At 37.9% G+C, this 15,255-nt stretch overlaps 1 protein-coding gene across 1 annotated transcript in view; it reads right to left on the minus strand.

Moving 5' to 3' along the window:
- CSN1b (COP9 signalosome subunit 1b) overlaps positions 1 to 15,249 on the minus strand; it is a 36,395-nt gene extending 21,146 nt beyond the window's left edge. Inside the window, exons 1-7 of the mRNA XM_071589754.1 lie at positions 15,137 to 15,249; positions 14,865 to 14,954; positions 14,596 to 14,777; positions 14,379 to 14,496; positions 7,408 to 7,605; positions 4,000 to 4,077; positions 580 to 824 (exon numbers count right to left, since the gene is read on the minus strand). Of these exons, the coding sequence (XP_071445855.1) occupies positions 580 to 824; positions 4,000 to 4,077; positions 7,408 to 7,605; positions 14,379 to 14,496; positions 14,596 to 14,777; positions 14,865 to 14,954; positions 15,137 to 15,169 (944 nt within the window). The 5' untranslated portion in view covers positions 15,170 to 15,249. The remainder of the gene's footprint in view (positions 1 to 579; positions 825 to 3,999; positions 4,078 to 7,407; positions 7,606 to 14,378; positions 14,497 to 14,595; positions 14,778 to 14,864; positions 14,955 to 15,136) is intronic.
- Between the last annotated feature and the right edge of the window lie 6 nt (positions 15,250 to 15,255).

Below are 15,255 nucleotides of genomic sequence, written 5' to 3' on the forward strand. Positions count from 1 at the left end.
AAACCATAGACTTTCTGTTCCACTTGATATGTGAACAGACATTAATACTTTCTCACATTCATCAAAACTTAAATAGTAAAACATTACTCAAGTTAAACCAAATATCCATAAATGAAACTCAATCTAAAAATTCCTATGCCTTGTTTTACAATATTATTTAGAATACATGTACTTTTCAAGGAGTTAGAACAAGGACTGAAATGAAGACTGGTTTATCATGTCAAATATCTTGAAAAACATGGTGAACTGGACACTTTAACCTATATACAGGGCTACTTAATATTTTGTTTTCTTTCACTCCACAAAGTTTGACTGGGATCCACAGATCACATTTGGCAGCCATCCCTCATCAAGGCTCATGCTGAAGGCCTCCCCACATACCAACAATAGAATATTATGTTATGCCTAAATTATTCTTCAAGATATTCAAAACCAATATGCATATATGTACATGGCTTTGCAAAATAGAATTGTGCCAAAGTCATTGTAAAATTGGTGCCCATCTAATTTTGGGAATGCTTTTGAAAAAGACTGCACGACAACGGAGCATAGATGGAAAATGATTCACTTCTCTCATACCTGCTGAAGATTACATTTTTCTGAAGCTCTTGGCGGTCAAAGGTGGCAAGAGCACACAGGCCTCCATACACAGCAACATTAGAAGGTGAAAGTAGTTCAGGAAAATCACAATGATCAAATGCAGCATGTAGGAAGTGGCGTGCTGCACACTTGTACTTCTTTGTTGCTAACTCTGCTAAACCAGCGGCACATTTTAATCGAGTGAGGACACCCTGGCTGCTACCACTAGCATCTTTTCCATGAACCTAGAAACAAACGCTCATATGCAATCAGTAAAACCAAAATGCTTCCTACATTCTGGCAAATATAACATTCCTACTGTAATAAGAAGTAGAATTTACTAAATAAATGTTAAACTTAAAAAAAACAATCCCAACAATTGATTTAGCAAGGCATCTGAGTACAGTAAAAAAACCATTAAGTTTACCAGATGAAAAGAGAATAGGGTGAGAATACCAGCTGAGTGTGATTTTCAATTTGAGAACACACAGAGAAACATCCATACATACTATGTTATGACACTTCACCTGTCCTATTCAGGGGTGAATAAGTAACAAAAGCATGATTTTTCGTTTCATCGAGAAACCCCCTTTTAACAATTTATTTGGTACTATGCTGCCTTATGCTACTTTCACCATCTATAATCATACACTATTTCATATAGGCTATTCTGTTCATGAGACTTCTTGTCTTGAGAACCTCTTCAACCAAATTTACTAATGATTCTGTTGGCCTACCTCATTTGCTCAAACTAAATATGGGAGAATATTGTTTTTGAGTAAATATTACTAAGAAATAACCGAGATATAAGGATTAAATTTATTCTGCGCATCAATTAATCCTTATGTACATAATGTAAAAAATTAAAGCCATTAATTTTGATTTCTTCTATTTCGGAAAGCTACAGATTGAAATAACTCGCAGCATGGAGAAGATAGGAGGCTTGTAGTATGATCAGTTCCTTCATATTTAAAGTTACAGTGCCACGAAAATCCATGATGAAGTTATCTTTGTTTATAGAAAGGATAATTACATTGTATGACACAGTTGCGAGGCAGAAAAGGAATTTTCAAACTGGCCACATGTCCCTCAGACATGATCCAAGAAGTGGAAGACCATCACTCACGGTCAATGCTTTCACAGTGAAGAAAGTGGAGGACTTTATCCTATTAGACTGAAAGTGAAACCATACAAATAATCATGAATGATACTGATCTTAGTAATGGCGGTGTGGAAAATTATTCCCTAAGAACTAAAAATGTCAAAGGTGTCAGCATGCTGGGTTCCACAACTACTGACACCTTTCCAGAAGCAAACATGCACAACCTGAAATCAAAGCAATGTGGCTTTGAAATTTTGTCACCTTCACCCTATTCTCCCATTCTCGTCCCACACGACTTTTTATTTTTATCAAAACTCAAAAAACCATTGCAGGGTTGAAGATTTGACAACACAAATGATTTGATCAGAGAGGTTAGAGCAATGGTTTATAATGCAATCTGCTGAGTTCTACAATGATGGCCTTTGGAAGGTCCATAAACCTGATGAGAAATGTATAACTCTGGATGGTGACTATGTAGATAAGTATTAAGGATGACAAATAAAAAGTTTCTACCTCAATTATTATTAGTAATGATTGATGGGTATACAGTAGTCTAGGGGTAGAGTTTGGACTACAGACAAAAGGGCCTTGGTTCGATTCCTGGGCACGCCTCTCAGGCACCCTCAGCTCCCCCTAACCTGTGTAATTTTTTTGGGTAGCAGATCAACCTGGGAAATCATAGCCGACAAGGGGAAAGGAATTGATGCCTACTCTGATGTGTCAAATTCAAATGCCTTTGGGCTTAGTATACAAATAATAATTTGGCATTTTTCAGGCAAGATTGAGACTGTGGCAGCCCTTCCTTTCATCTAACTCATGTATTGGGTAAACTCTACCACCAAACCAACCTTCGGGTTGATAGCTGTGTTTATGGTTTAATTATTAAAAGCTTATGCTTATGATACCCCCTCATATTTATGCATTTCCCTAGCATTTATGATAATTTATCTGCTGATTTGACCCCCACCAATTTGTTCATTATGACCAAACCAGCCAAGCTAAATACATTCATACTTGTCCATTAATGGTGCATCCAATTCATACTCACTTGTCACAAACTAATTCTTCACCCTATATTCCTATGGCATTTTTATCATAAACACCCCTAAAGAATTCCATACCCATTGCATTAATTAGACAATCAAGCATTTTAAGCAAACCCCTCAACCTCCGCAACCACAGCCGCCTTTGAATTCCAACAGGTATTTTTTTTTAATTCCCAACTACATTCAATATAAGCAATCATGGATTTATCAACTTTCTCAAGCTTCACTCACATACGTACTTCAAATGTACCTTCCTCCTTCATATGATTCATGGGCAAGTTATCCTCAATCATTCACCTATACCATTATTTAAGTTTGAAAATTATAGCCTTTCAACTTATATACTTCATCGTATGACAACATCCAAACAATAAAAACTATCAATTAAGTTATTATTACCTAATTATTGACAACTGCATTTTAAAAAACTGCCACTAAACCAGAAAATATTTGACTGTAATTACCATGAAATAAAAATTTGAAAAAATTATGGAAATCATCTAATTCATTTTGCCTGAGCCAAATAGTACAATAGCCATTTTAATTGGGATACTACAAGCACTATTCTCCCATTTTCAATGGCACTATACCAGCGCATCTTCAAATCCTTTACCACTAGTAGTAGTATTTAGGGGAGGCGACCGACAGCTGAGGTCATTTTTGCCATAGGGGATGGACAGGAAAGGATGAAGGGTGGAGAGAAACCCGGCATCGGCATTAGCCTACTCTTTACCGAAAGGCGCCAAGGGGTCCGCAGTTTAATGTCCCATCCGACGGACGGCGTACTCACTCAAAGTGCCCTCCACAAAGCACTTCAAGCAGGGATCGAGATACCTCTGAAAAATATTCAACACTGCCAAGATTTTAACCCGGGCCCTCTGGGTGGGAAGCCAGTACGTTAGCCCCCACACCATCTCGATCCCCCCCTTAACCACATAGTGGATAAAAACCATAATGACAAAGCATATAAAAATACATTATAAATGCATATCCCTCTCAAATTAAAGAAAGGTTTTCAGAACCAAGATTTCTTGTTTATAAATGGAAATCAATCAAATAAGAATTTAACTATAGGAGTTCAATCTAATGGTTGAGCTGACTTTCTTTTTTTCCACAACTGAAACCCATCATCAAAGTCATTCAATTTACTTCATCTCCAATAAGTTTTAGCCACATATCATTTAACAGTTCACTCCATTTAAAACTAATCCAAACAAGAAATGTACCATGAACTACTAACATTACTAGGTGAAATAATATAAATATACTTGCCTCAGAAAAATCTGGAGTGGCTTCAGCTTTGTTTACATAACTTAGAACATGTGACCAATTTTGCAGGTACACACTAACCTGGAAACATAAGCCAAATTCTTAAAATAGCATCATAAAATAAAGTGATATTAACTTCTTAACCATTAATGGGGAAGAGGGTGGAATGTGAATATAAAATAGGGTTGAGAAAAGAAATTATGCAACTTTGCAATTACTATGAGAGTTTACCAAGTTCAATGCAAAATTTTGATTGAAATGAAAAAGTAATGAATTTATTTTAAAGCAGTTACAGTTATAGGAGCTTGAAAATGGTTTTAAGAAACCTAATTTTTATTGCAGACTAGTTTTCACAGAGATTTGATGCTCCTTATGTGGCTGTCAGATATGACTGCGGCTCACATGATATTCCATATGCCGCCACATCTGTATGTTAACTTAGCAAAAAATCCAATAAATTTGAATGCTCCTCAAAAGTAAAGCCATATTTAAACTGCATTAAAAAAATCAACACAAAATGGTTAGCAAACAAATATTTAGTGACATAAAATGCTTCTGATCATCTCGGGATGATTTCAAAAAAACTGCGGGAGATGCCGCATCAGTAACTTTTAACGGAGTCTAATTAATCCTTAGGCTTCCGCGCCGTCTATCTGATGAATCCATGCTGATTTCCGGGAATTACCGTCGCGTAGTTTAGTTGGTTGACAACTGTTTCGCCCCCAGTCCTGGAGGCGTCTTCAGGTCGAAGTGATGTGCGTTGCGTTTTGGCCGATATATATAGGAGACGCTGGCTGGCCGGGAGCTCTCTGATTGGCTCTTTCTTAATGGCGAGTGGGAATCACCCTTTTCCAAGTGGAGGTCAGGGTGTAGCCGTCCTCACGGTTGAAATTGTATGGATTTTTTTATTATTTCCACCGCTTCTCTGATGAGTCGCGGAAAATATTGCCTTTCTCTTGCCAGCACTCTAGTCTGGTCGAACTTTATAGAGTGTCCAGGTTCCGACCACGCATGTTCGGCAATTGCCGAAAGTCGGAACTGTTTCTTATCTGTGGCTCTTTGGTGCTCCTTGGTCCTGCATCTGATGGACCTCCCTGTTTGACCGATATATGACTTCCCACACGTGCACTTTATCTCATATACACCTTCGTGCATGAGATTGGGGATTTGGTCCTTTGGCTTAGATATTATGTCGCTGATTTTTCTGGCTGTGGAGAACCTAGTGGTTATGTTATGCTTCCATAGTAGCTTGCTTGTTGACTTGCTAATGGAGTCATCCACTAATGTGCATTTCAATGCAACAATTTCAGTATAAAAATCATTCGCCTTGACAGGGATTCGAACCCGGATCCCTCAATCTCCGGTTAACTGGCTAAAGCACTCGACTGGACATTGAGGGATCCGGGTTCGAATCCCTGTCAAGGTGAATGATTTTTACACTCTGAAATTGTTGCATCTCAGGATGACATTTGAGGTATTTCTTTATATGCTAACTAATCTGGCCAAATAGAAGCTACTGATGAAAATTAAAGTTACCCTTGCTGCTTGTAATTTTTAACATATTTACCGATTTAAAGGTGACAAGGTAATAATCATAGCTGGGAATAAAAGTAGGATGTGAAGTGATCAAGTCAGGTTTGCAGATGATCAAGCAATAGTTTTTTCAGACAGCCATCGGACTGCCATTGTTGCTATTGAGTGCTTTATGGGTACAATGCAGTAGGCATGAGATGAAGATCAACCATAAAAAAATGAAAGTTTTGAGATTCTTGAAAAGTATGAAAGCTAAGTTAAACATTTAAGTAAGATAAAATAAACCAGAGCAAATGGAGCAGTTAACATAACTGGGCAGAATTTCAGAGGAAAATAGGCAGAGTAATGGGGATATTACAAGAAGAATCGCGTTATCAAATGAAGCCTTTACAAGAAGAAGGCAATTGATGGCAGGTACACCAATTAAAGATTTAAAGAAGAAGTAACAAGGAAAAATTTCAACGCGGAGAATAGCACTGCACTGATGTGAAATCTAGTTTTTGGCAAAAGATGATAAGGATAGATTGGAGGGGTGGATGTGACAAAGAATTGAGAAAATTAGTTGGGCAGAGAGGAAAAAAAACACAGGAGGTTTTAAATAGGATGACAAAATGAGGAAGTTGCTGGAGAAAGTTAATGGAGGAAATATTGAAAGGTAGTGGTATGTTGCAAGACATAAGGGAGAAAGACGGGCAAGTGAGATGGAGGAAGTAAGAGAGCATGATTTTAAGACAGTATGAAGTTAGGCAAAAGTTACATATAAATTACAAAAAAAATAATAAAGGTCAAATCTAAAGAAGTTCTCTTGATACATAGATAATAGTCTTTCAATATTACATTATTACTAGAATATCTTGAATTAAATAACACATATAGATAGCAACAAGTTGAGGTTTTGGCTTTCTCACACTTTCATTTCCATTGCCAAATCCCGGACAATTTCTAGAGTCTCTGGCTACATTAGCATCTGCTCTTTTACCCACAACAATATAGCCATTTTATAAAAAAAATTGAAAAATAGAACAAATATATACATACAGCAAATCCAATGTTATGAGTTTAATCAAGCTTTTTTAATCCTTGGGAATGATACTTCATATTGAAAAAATTATGAGGTGTATTATCAACTGGGAACAAGGGATTTTCAGGAAAAACAACATTTCCCTTTCCAGTCCAAGAGCGATTGTAATTCCACACACAAAATTTTTTTCATGCCCTAGGATTCATCACTTGGTGAAGACATCACATATTCTCATTCCTAAGGCACTGCTATCTCCGAAACTTTCTCCCATTGTACTCCCCACAGTGCTGGCAAGTGAACCCTACCCTATTCACGTTCATTCCACTATTCATACTTGGCCACTGACAACAACACCCATTTCTCGGCATCTGCATAATCGACCCTCCACCCGATGCCCCCTCTCCAATCCCCAAACCTTTCTTTCCCCCTCTCCCTTCCCACCCTATGTCCAATGAACTATTGATACCCATTACTGAGTATTTCAACTTAAAACGTTGCCTAAAGATGAAACCTAAATCATGCAGTAAATATTTTACCTGGAATTACGTAGTTATTTTCTTTCACTATAATGGAATTCTACCAATTTACACCTGGAACCATTTCTATTATCCCCTTTCCACCAAAAAAAACCTCTAAATATACATCAATAGATTGCAATCTGCTAATAATGTACCTAATGATGTTGTGATACAATGATACGCATTGCACTCATTTCTAATTTGTAGGAAAAGTGTTAATGATGAACTAACTGCAGATGACATTCCATTAAATACCAAATATAATAAATGAAAATTCAGAAAAGACATGGAAAATATTTAACCAAGGTATTAATGCATTATTTTTCAAAATTGGCTTACCTTGATCACATTTAGACACATGTTGACCACATGCTTGCCACTAGTACAATAATCTCTTGCTCGAGAATAACACTTAAGAGCATTTGAAAGGTCTCCACAGTCAAGATAATGATCTCCCAAGTCATCATGACCTCTTCGGATACTTTCTTTGATTGAATTAGACTTGTAATTTTTCAGATCAGAATCCAGCTTTTCCAACTGAAATACGACAATTTTTAAAGCTTAAGACTTAAGTATTAGTGCAACTATCTACGTCAATGCTATAGAAACACAGTCATGAGAAATATATGAATATAAATGCAATGCGTTAAACATAGTAGAAATATTATGCAACGGCAAAAGGAAGATTCAAAATTGTCAGCAACAAAGGGACTAGAGCAGTTGGAAGTTTAAAAAATCAAATTACAGTACAGTGGCATAAAAATAAGACCACCTCGGACAACCTATATCTTAACGTTAAGATACAATCAAATTTTTATCTCTAATTACCCCACTATCACCTGCAGAAAAGATATTATTAACATATAACCACTATGCAAAAATGTCTTCAGCTCATAATCACCTGTGCCCAATACAATAAAAAAAATAACAAAGGTACCATCCACTGCTTTACCACTTAAAATGCAAAGCATGTTTCATCACAAGCAAAAACAATGGCTTTATCTCACAAGAAATGTTTCAGAGTTTAAATAATGTTGTATCATGAGGGGAAACATTTCAAGAAGAATTTATTCCTGAAAAAAACTGAACCATGGAATGTTGGAATGCTTTTGAGCAAAGGGAAGATTGAAAACCTTGAAAGAGAAATGAACACCAACAAGTATATAACAAATGAAACTGTTTCTGGCATCACTTGGTGGAATACAGGTAAATGAACTAACTTCTGGACATAATGACAAATATGTGAAAGAGATGTGTGAAATAATAGAGAGGGACCAAGAGGAATGGAAAGACTGCTGCATGGGAGATTGAAAGAGCAGTTGGAGAGGCTAGGAGTGTTAAATACGAGAATTGTAAACAACATGGAAGACAATATAGGGTAAGAGCAATTTGGTTTTAGAAAGGGAAAAAGAGAAGGTATGGGGATAGGGGCAATTAGCTAGGAATCGTTGGAGAATGTTATATTAAGAGAGAGACAGTGAATTATACCTGTGCTTTGTACACCTCAAAAAGGTTTTGATGGACTAGATTGTATGAAACAAATGGAAATTTTGAAAAAGAAAAGAGTAGGCTGGAGAGAAAGAAAATACATTGCAAGGCTATGTATAGAGGAGAGTGCTGCAGTTTTCAGTGTGTTGGTGAAGAAATGAGTGAGTGGGGTGAGGTATAAAGGGATATAAAGTGGGGATGCTTTATGTCACAAAAGCTGCCTGTGATGAATCTGGATGAGGCAACAGAAAAGAGTTTGAAGGAGGAAAAAATATGAGATACAGGAGGATAAGATATATTAAGTTTGTGGATAGTTGCTCCAGTGTACAATCCTAAACTGCTGAAGAAGATGGTAAAAAGGTTTTAAAAACAGTGCAAGAGATGTGGGATGAACTAACAAAATGCCAAAACCCTGCAGGTAAATATGAAGAGTAAAAGGGAGTAAAGCAAATGATTGACATGTTGGAAAGCAGTTGGAAATGTGAGGAGGAAGGAATAGGAAGAGCAAAAATGGCACTCAAAGGATGAAAGTGTTAATTAAATGAAAAATACAATGTACCTTCCTACTGTCCTTTATTCACGTACAACTAGTTTCAACGCTCAAGTGTCATCATCAGGTACAAATTAATCAAGTCGCAGTCCATTTATATACCATTCATGAGGGAGAGGAGGGGTGGGTGAGAGAGGGGGGAGAAGGAAGGGAAAGAAAGTGGGATTGCAATCAGCATTGATGGGGAGAGGGGTGTTAAGCATTAGGAAAGGTGATTGGTTGGTTTACAGTGGAGTGGGGGGTCTCTCAGTGAAGGAAAGGGGTACTTCCAGGATTGGGGAGAGGTATTCAAACAACAAATCTTCAACCAAATGACCCGTTTTTTAATTCTTCCTGGTTTCAAGCTCTTCCCATTTGTCCATTTTCATTCTTTTTTCCATCTGGTGTAAGAGTTCCAGGTTGAAATCACTCCCATGATTTTCTTCCCATAGATGTTTGGCAATGTGTGATTGCTTGAGGTCCCAAGTCCTGAAACAGCATTAGTGTTCCTCCGCCCGTGTTTTTAATGATCTCTCCATTTGGCCTATATATATAGCACTACAGTCCCCACAAGTTAACTTATAAATGCCACTTTTATTTTCTGTACATATTCTGTCTTTTGTAGTATTCAAGAATGATTTTAAGTTATTAGTATACTATAAAGCTATCCAAAATTTCTCCCTAGGAAAAAGGTTGGCTAACTTTTGTGAAATTAATCCATAATACGGGAGTTTGCACCATTTGTAACCTATTTCCTCCACATTAATTGGTTTGAACAAAAGATTATAAGCTTTGAAGGAACATTTTCTTTGCAGTATTTTGTCAATTAAATTTTCTTTGTAGCCATTTTTCATTGCTAAACCTTTAATCGTTTTGAGTTCTTTAACAAAATTACTTTTGGAAAGAGGAATGGCCAACAGTCTGTTTAGAAGGAAATGAAAAGGGGAGAGCTTATGCGATATGTGATAGCGGGAGTTGGATGGGATAATGTGGTCTGTGGTGGTACTTTTCCAAAAAATTGCAAACTCAAAGTCCCGTCCCTTTCTTGACACTGTGATATCTAAAAAATTTATTTGATTATTAATCATCAATACCTCTCCCTCTAAAAAATTTATTTGATTATTAATCATCAATACCTCTCCCCAATCCTGGAAGTACCTCAGATAGACCCGACAAACCCCCCACCCCACCGTAAACCAACCAATCACCTTTCCTGACGCTTAACACCCCTCTCCCCATCAACGCCGATCGCAACCCCATTTTCTTTCCCCTCCTTCTCCCCCCTCTCTCACCCACCCCTCCTCTCCCTCATGCATGGTATATAAATTGACTGCATCTTGATTAATTTGTACCTGATGATGACGCTTGAGCGTTGAAACTGGTTGTACGTGAATAAAAGACAGTGGAAAGATACATTGTATTCTTCATTTAATTAAAATGAATTTCCACAAAGTTGAGCCGGGAAAAATTGAATATTTGATGAAATTGTTGTTTATGCTAGATGCAGATTCTGACCATAATTAAGATGTTTTGAAATGCAATATAAATTTCAAAAGAATTATAAGTGAGAAAGGGGCAGATTGAAATGTAGAATAATTCATGAGAGTTATAAGGAAAGAATACCAAGCAAATCGAAAAAAACTGGAGACGAGAAATTTGGAGTTGTTGATGAAAGGTTAGATCTATGAAATGGATAAATATAGCAGCCAAGGATACAAAAGGAAAGGCTAACAGTAATTTGATTTACATTTTTCTGTTTACAACCTAACTGTTTTTAATTCCCTTTTTTGCACACCCTTGTGAACTAGAGAATGAATTACGTCATACTGAATAATTCATCGATTAATCATTTTTAAAGCAGGTTAATCTCATCTTTCAGTGATGCAAATGGAATCAGACTGTTGAATTATCTTATACCATACTCCCATAATGATTATAAACGGAAGCTAACATCATTCAGCCATATGCATCCCTGTAAATGTATTACTATTCTTTTTGCATCAATAAATTATTTTAGAGAAACATGATATGTGGCAATCATTGAATATAACCTTGACGTAGTGCAAGGGCTTGTGCATTCCGATGACCCCTAGAGCTGTGCTGGTGGGAGTAATAATAATTACTCCTGGTAGGGTCACCCATGACGGATAGGTCGAAGGTTAGGAAACAGACGAAAGGTAGTCCACGCAGCATCTGTTCCTCAGTGAGGTGGCTATAAAAAGGCATCTGACCCCAGTGGGGTGGCTAGTGAGTGATCTTGTCATGTTAAAAACACTATTGAGGAAGGCAACTGTAAACCACCTCAATTATCATTCCCCAGACTAATATGATGGCCACAACAGAGAATATGAGTCCTGGAAACTACAGGGCTCAGCCCAATCGGCCATGTGTTGTGCCCGGCAGCAGGGGAGGCAAGACTTCTGCAGTCTTCATCCCACGAAACCCTTGCTGGGGAAAACTGACAGCAGCAGGACAGATGATGCAGAAGAAGACCAATTTAGTTAGAATAGGAACTTGGAATGTTAGGACGATGTTGAGGACAGGAAAATTAGAGAATATTAAGCAAGAGATGGAAAGAGGAAATATAAATATTTTAGGTCTATGCAAGGTGAGATGGAAGAATAGCAGAGATTACTGGAGTGATAATTATAGAATAATATAGAGTGGTGGGGGCAAGAGCCAACGAGGGGTAGCCAAAATATTAAATGAAGAGGTAGGAAGAAGTATAGTCAACATAGAACAAGCAACGGATAGAATATTACTAGTGGAGATAAAAGCAGAACCGACAAACTTGGTCAATGTTCAGGTGTACATGCCACCGAGCAACCATAAGGAGGAAGAGGTCGATAGGATATATGAACAGTTAGCAAACATAATCGCATGTGTTGCTGCAGGGAAACATTTGATACTGATGGGGGATTGTAATGGGACGGTAGGCCCAGGAAGAGATGGTAATGAGGTGGGGGACTACAGTTTGGGCACGAAAAATGACCGTGGGGAGAAAGCAATTGAGTTCTGCAGGAGACATGGGTTAGTCATCACCAACACTTGGTTTAGACACCACAAAAAGCACAGGCATACATGGAAAATGCCAGGTGACCCAGATATGTATCAGTTAGATTACATTCTGGTTACATACAGGTTTAGAAACAGTGCGATAAATTGGCACAGCTTCCTGGGAGCAGATGCGGACTCTGACCACAATTTAGTTGTTAAAAAATGTAATGTCTGTTTCTAAAAAGATAAGGCAGGGGCAGCGGGTTGGGAAATGAAATGTAGAAGCATTAAATGGATTGGCAAGGAAAGACTACCAGCACCCTGTAGAGAAAGTCATGGAGGATGGTAAAGAACTGAGTACTATCGAAGAAAAATGGGAAAGCTAAAGGCTACATCTTGTGAGGACTACAAAACAATGAGTTTGATATTCCATGGGAGCTAAGGTTGTTCTCAGGATCATCAACAAAAGGATAGAGAGTAGGGCAAATGATTGCTTAGGGGATGATCAGTTTGGGTTTAGGAAGGGGAGAGGTACGTGTCATGCCATGGCGGTAATGAGATCAATAATCGAGAGGATTATAGAATATAATCAGGAAGTATTTGCCTGTTTCATAGGTTCCAAGAAAGGGTTTGATAGAGTGAACTGAGAAAAACTAATGAGTGTATTGCAAACAATAGGAATAGACTGGAGAGACAGGAGGCTAAATTTGCAACCCGTGCATGTCTCAGACTGCTCGAGTGCGAGTCGGGATCGGGGAGTCCGGATGGGCAGTGTTAGGAAGAGGTATAAGTCAGGGTTGCCCATTATCACCATTGCTGTTCAACCTGTATGCAGAGGAAATGATTGAAGAGGCATGGGAAGAACTGGAGGTAGGAATGATTGTCGGAGGGGAATTTGTAAAATCAGTTAGGTTTGCTGTTGACTAAGCTTTAGTTTGTCAGTCAGCCAAGGGGTTGCAAGCATTGCTGAGTGAATTGGAAACTCATTGCGACAGAAATGGGATGAGAATCAATATTAATAAAATAAAGGTTATGGGATTTTCCAGAAAGAAAAAGGCTAAGCTTAACATTATGGTAGGAGGGCAAAAACTAGAGCAGGTAGAACAGTTTACGTATCTTGGAAGAGTTTTGGACCAACACGGTCAAAGTAGTAGGGAAGTAAGGAGAAGAATTGCGCTAGGCAAAGAGGCTTTCGCAAGGAGGAGGGAGTTGATGACAGGGACATTGAGTAAGGATATTAAGAAAAGACTAGTAAAAACTTTGATATGGAGCATAGCTATGTATGGTGTGGAAACATGGTCATGAGGATAGACGTAGATTGGAGGCTTTTGAAATGCAGGTGTGGAAAATAATGGAGAAGGTGAAATATACCGAAAGGAAAACAAAGGAGGAAGTACTTAGTATCATGGGTGAAGAGAGGGGTTTGCTGGGAGAAATCCTATGGAGGCAGGAAAACAGAATGAAGGGCATATTGATCGGCAGTGGGATATTGAAGACTGTTATATAGGAGAGAATGTTAGGCAAATGAGGAAAGGGAAGGAACAGGATAGGGAGGTAGGACAGGTTGAAGGAAGTACTCAGAGATGAAGGGGGACCTGATATAGACTAGGTGCTGGATTGTGTTTTGTTAGGAGCCATTAAATATTTATTTGGTGGTTGTGTCCACCCAAAAACGCACCGATGGAAATCTATTGATTTTAATTTGAAACATTAAATAAATATACAAACTCAGAACATTCACAACAACAGATATTAATAAAAAGAGTAATGTAACTTTCAGTTTGGCAATGGCACCATTTTCTCGTCCTTCAAATGAAAAAATTTACACAACATTTCTGGAGCTACAGGATTTAAGTGGCTTGAAAGCTAAAATGTGAAATCCCAATACTTTCACAACCGGATGACAAAATATCGTGGTTTTAATCGATGCTTACTTATCTATCTGCGCACATTTAAATCGGTAAAATGCTTATTGATTAGTCTTAATGGTACATTTTGGAAGTTTCAAGAAAATTCATTAACTGTAAAACATTAGCGTAGTTTGACATTAAACAAAACATTAGATGATTTAATTAATAGGCATGGGATGCCTTCCTGGGTGTTTCCACCAAGTCGGCTAACCTTGGTACAAGAATTCGCTCGCATGAGACGCCAAGAAAGAACCAATCCTTAAAGTAGTGTGGTCAATTTTCAATACCATTAGAGTAAATTCAGTAATATTTTAAACGCTACAAGGTGCGTTAACCGCCGTCCACAGAACATTTATTATACTTCTATGATATTTTCGGTGACACACCTTGAGAGCGGCCTTTTTCGATTTGGTATCCACCCACTGCAAATCATGAGTCGGAAGGTCTTGCGAGTTTGACGACTGTCCCCCACCAGCAATGTCCGGGAGTGTTGTTCCACCGCCACTTTTAGCGAGGAAAACATAAATTTATGTATATTATAGCATTGAGGTTTTATGGTTATTAAGTAATAACAATTTCAAATTAAAAATATTCAAAACTCACACCACAGTTTCTTGTAACTTTTTATGTAACTGCTGATAAAGTGTAACATTGTAAGTGATCATAACATAATTGATAGCAGTCTTCAACGCTTCTAACTTCAAACTAGGGCAGTGATCGGCAATGTACATCAAACGATACAGTTTAGCTAAGCCAGAATAACTGTTTGCATATGCTTCAAGGTCCTAAAAATAAAGCAGGTGGTTATGATATACACCATGTTGATAGCAATACAAAGGAGGGCAAGTATTTTTAGTGACAAACTGAATTACCAATGTGGGATTCTCAACTAAATACGGTTCTTCCTCTGCGTTGTCATTTTCTTCCGGTGGGGCATCAACTTGCATAGGCTCCACGGGACTCTAGAGAAATTCAATCACAACTTTGAAGGTAAATACTATCAATCAAATATTTAATCTGAACATATAAACTTTAAGCAGCTAAGATTTGCCTGGTTTCTGCCCACAAATCCAACAGTGCATTAATCCAGGGAAAACATATTTTACGTGTAAGATTTTGTTGGGAAAGAATTACGGATTACTACCTGATAGAGTACAGATTGCATTGGAAGCGGCATATTAACTGCAGTACGCTTCACATAAATCGATTAATCCCTCGTGAAACAAAGGAGGATACAGGGCGTGCGAGCGCTGCGAGCGCCAT

This window comes from Hetaerina americana, unplaced genomic scaffold (genome assembly GCF_022747635.1).
Source record: "Hetaerina americana unplaced genomic scaffold, ioHetAmer1.1.p SCAF_4, whole genome shotgun sequence".
NCBI classification, from domain to species: Eukaryota; Metazoa; Arthropoda; class Insecta; order Odonata; family Calopterygidae; genus Hetaerina; species Hetaerina americana.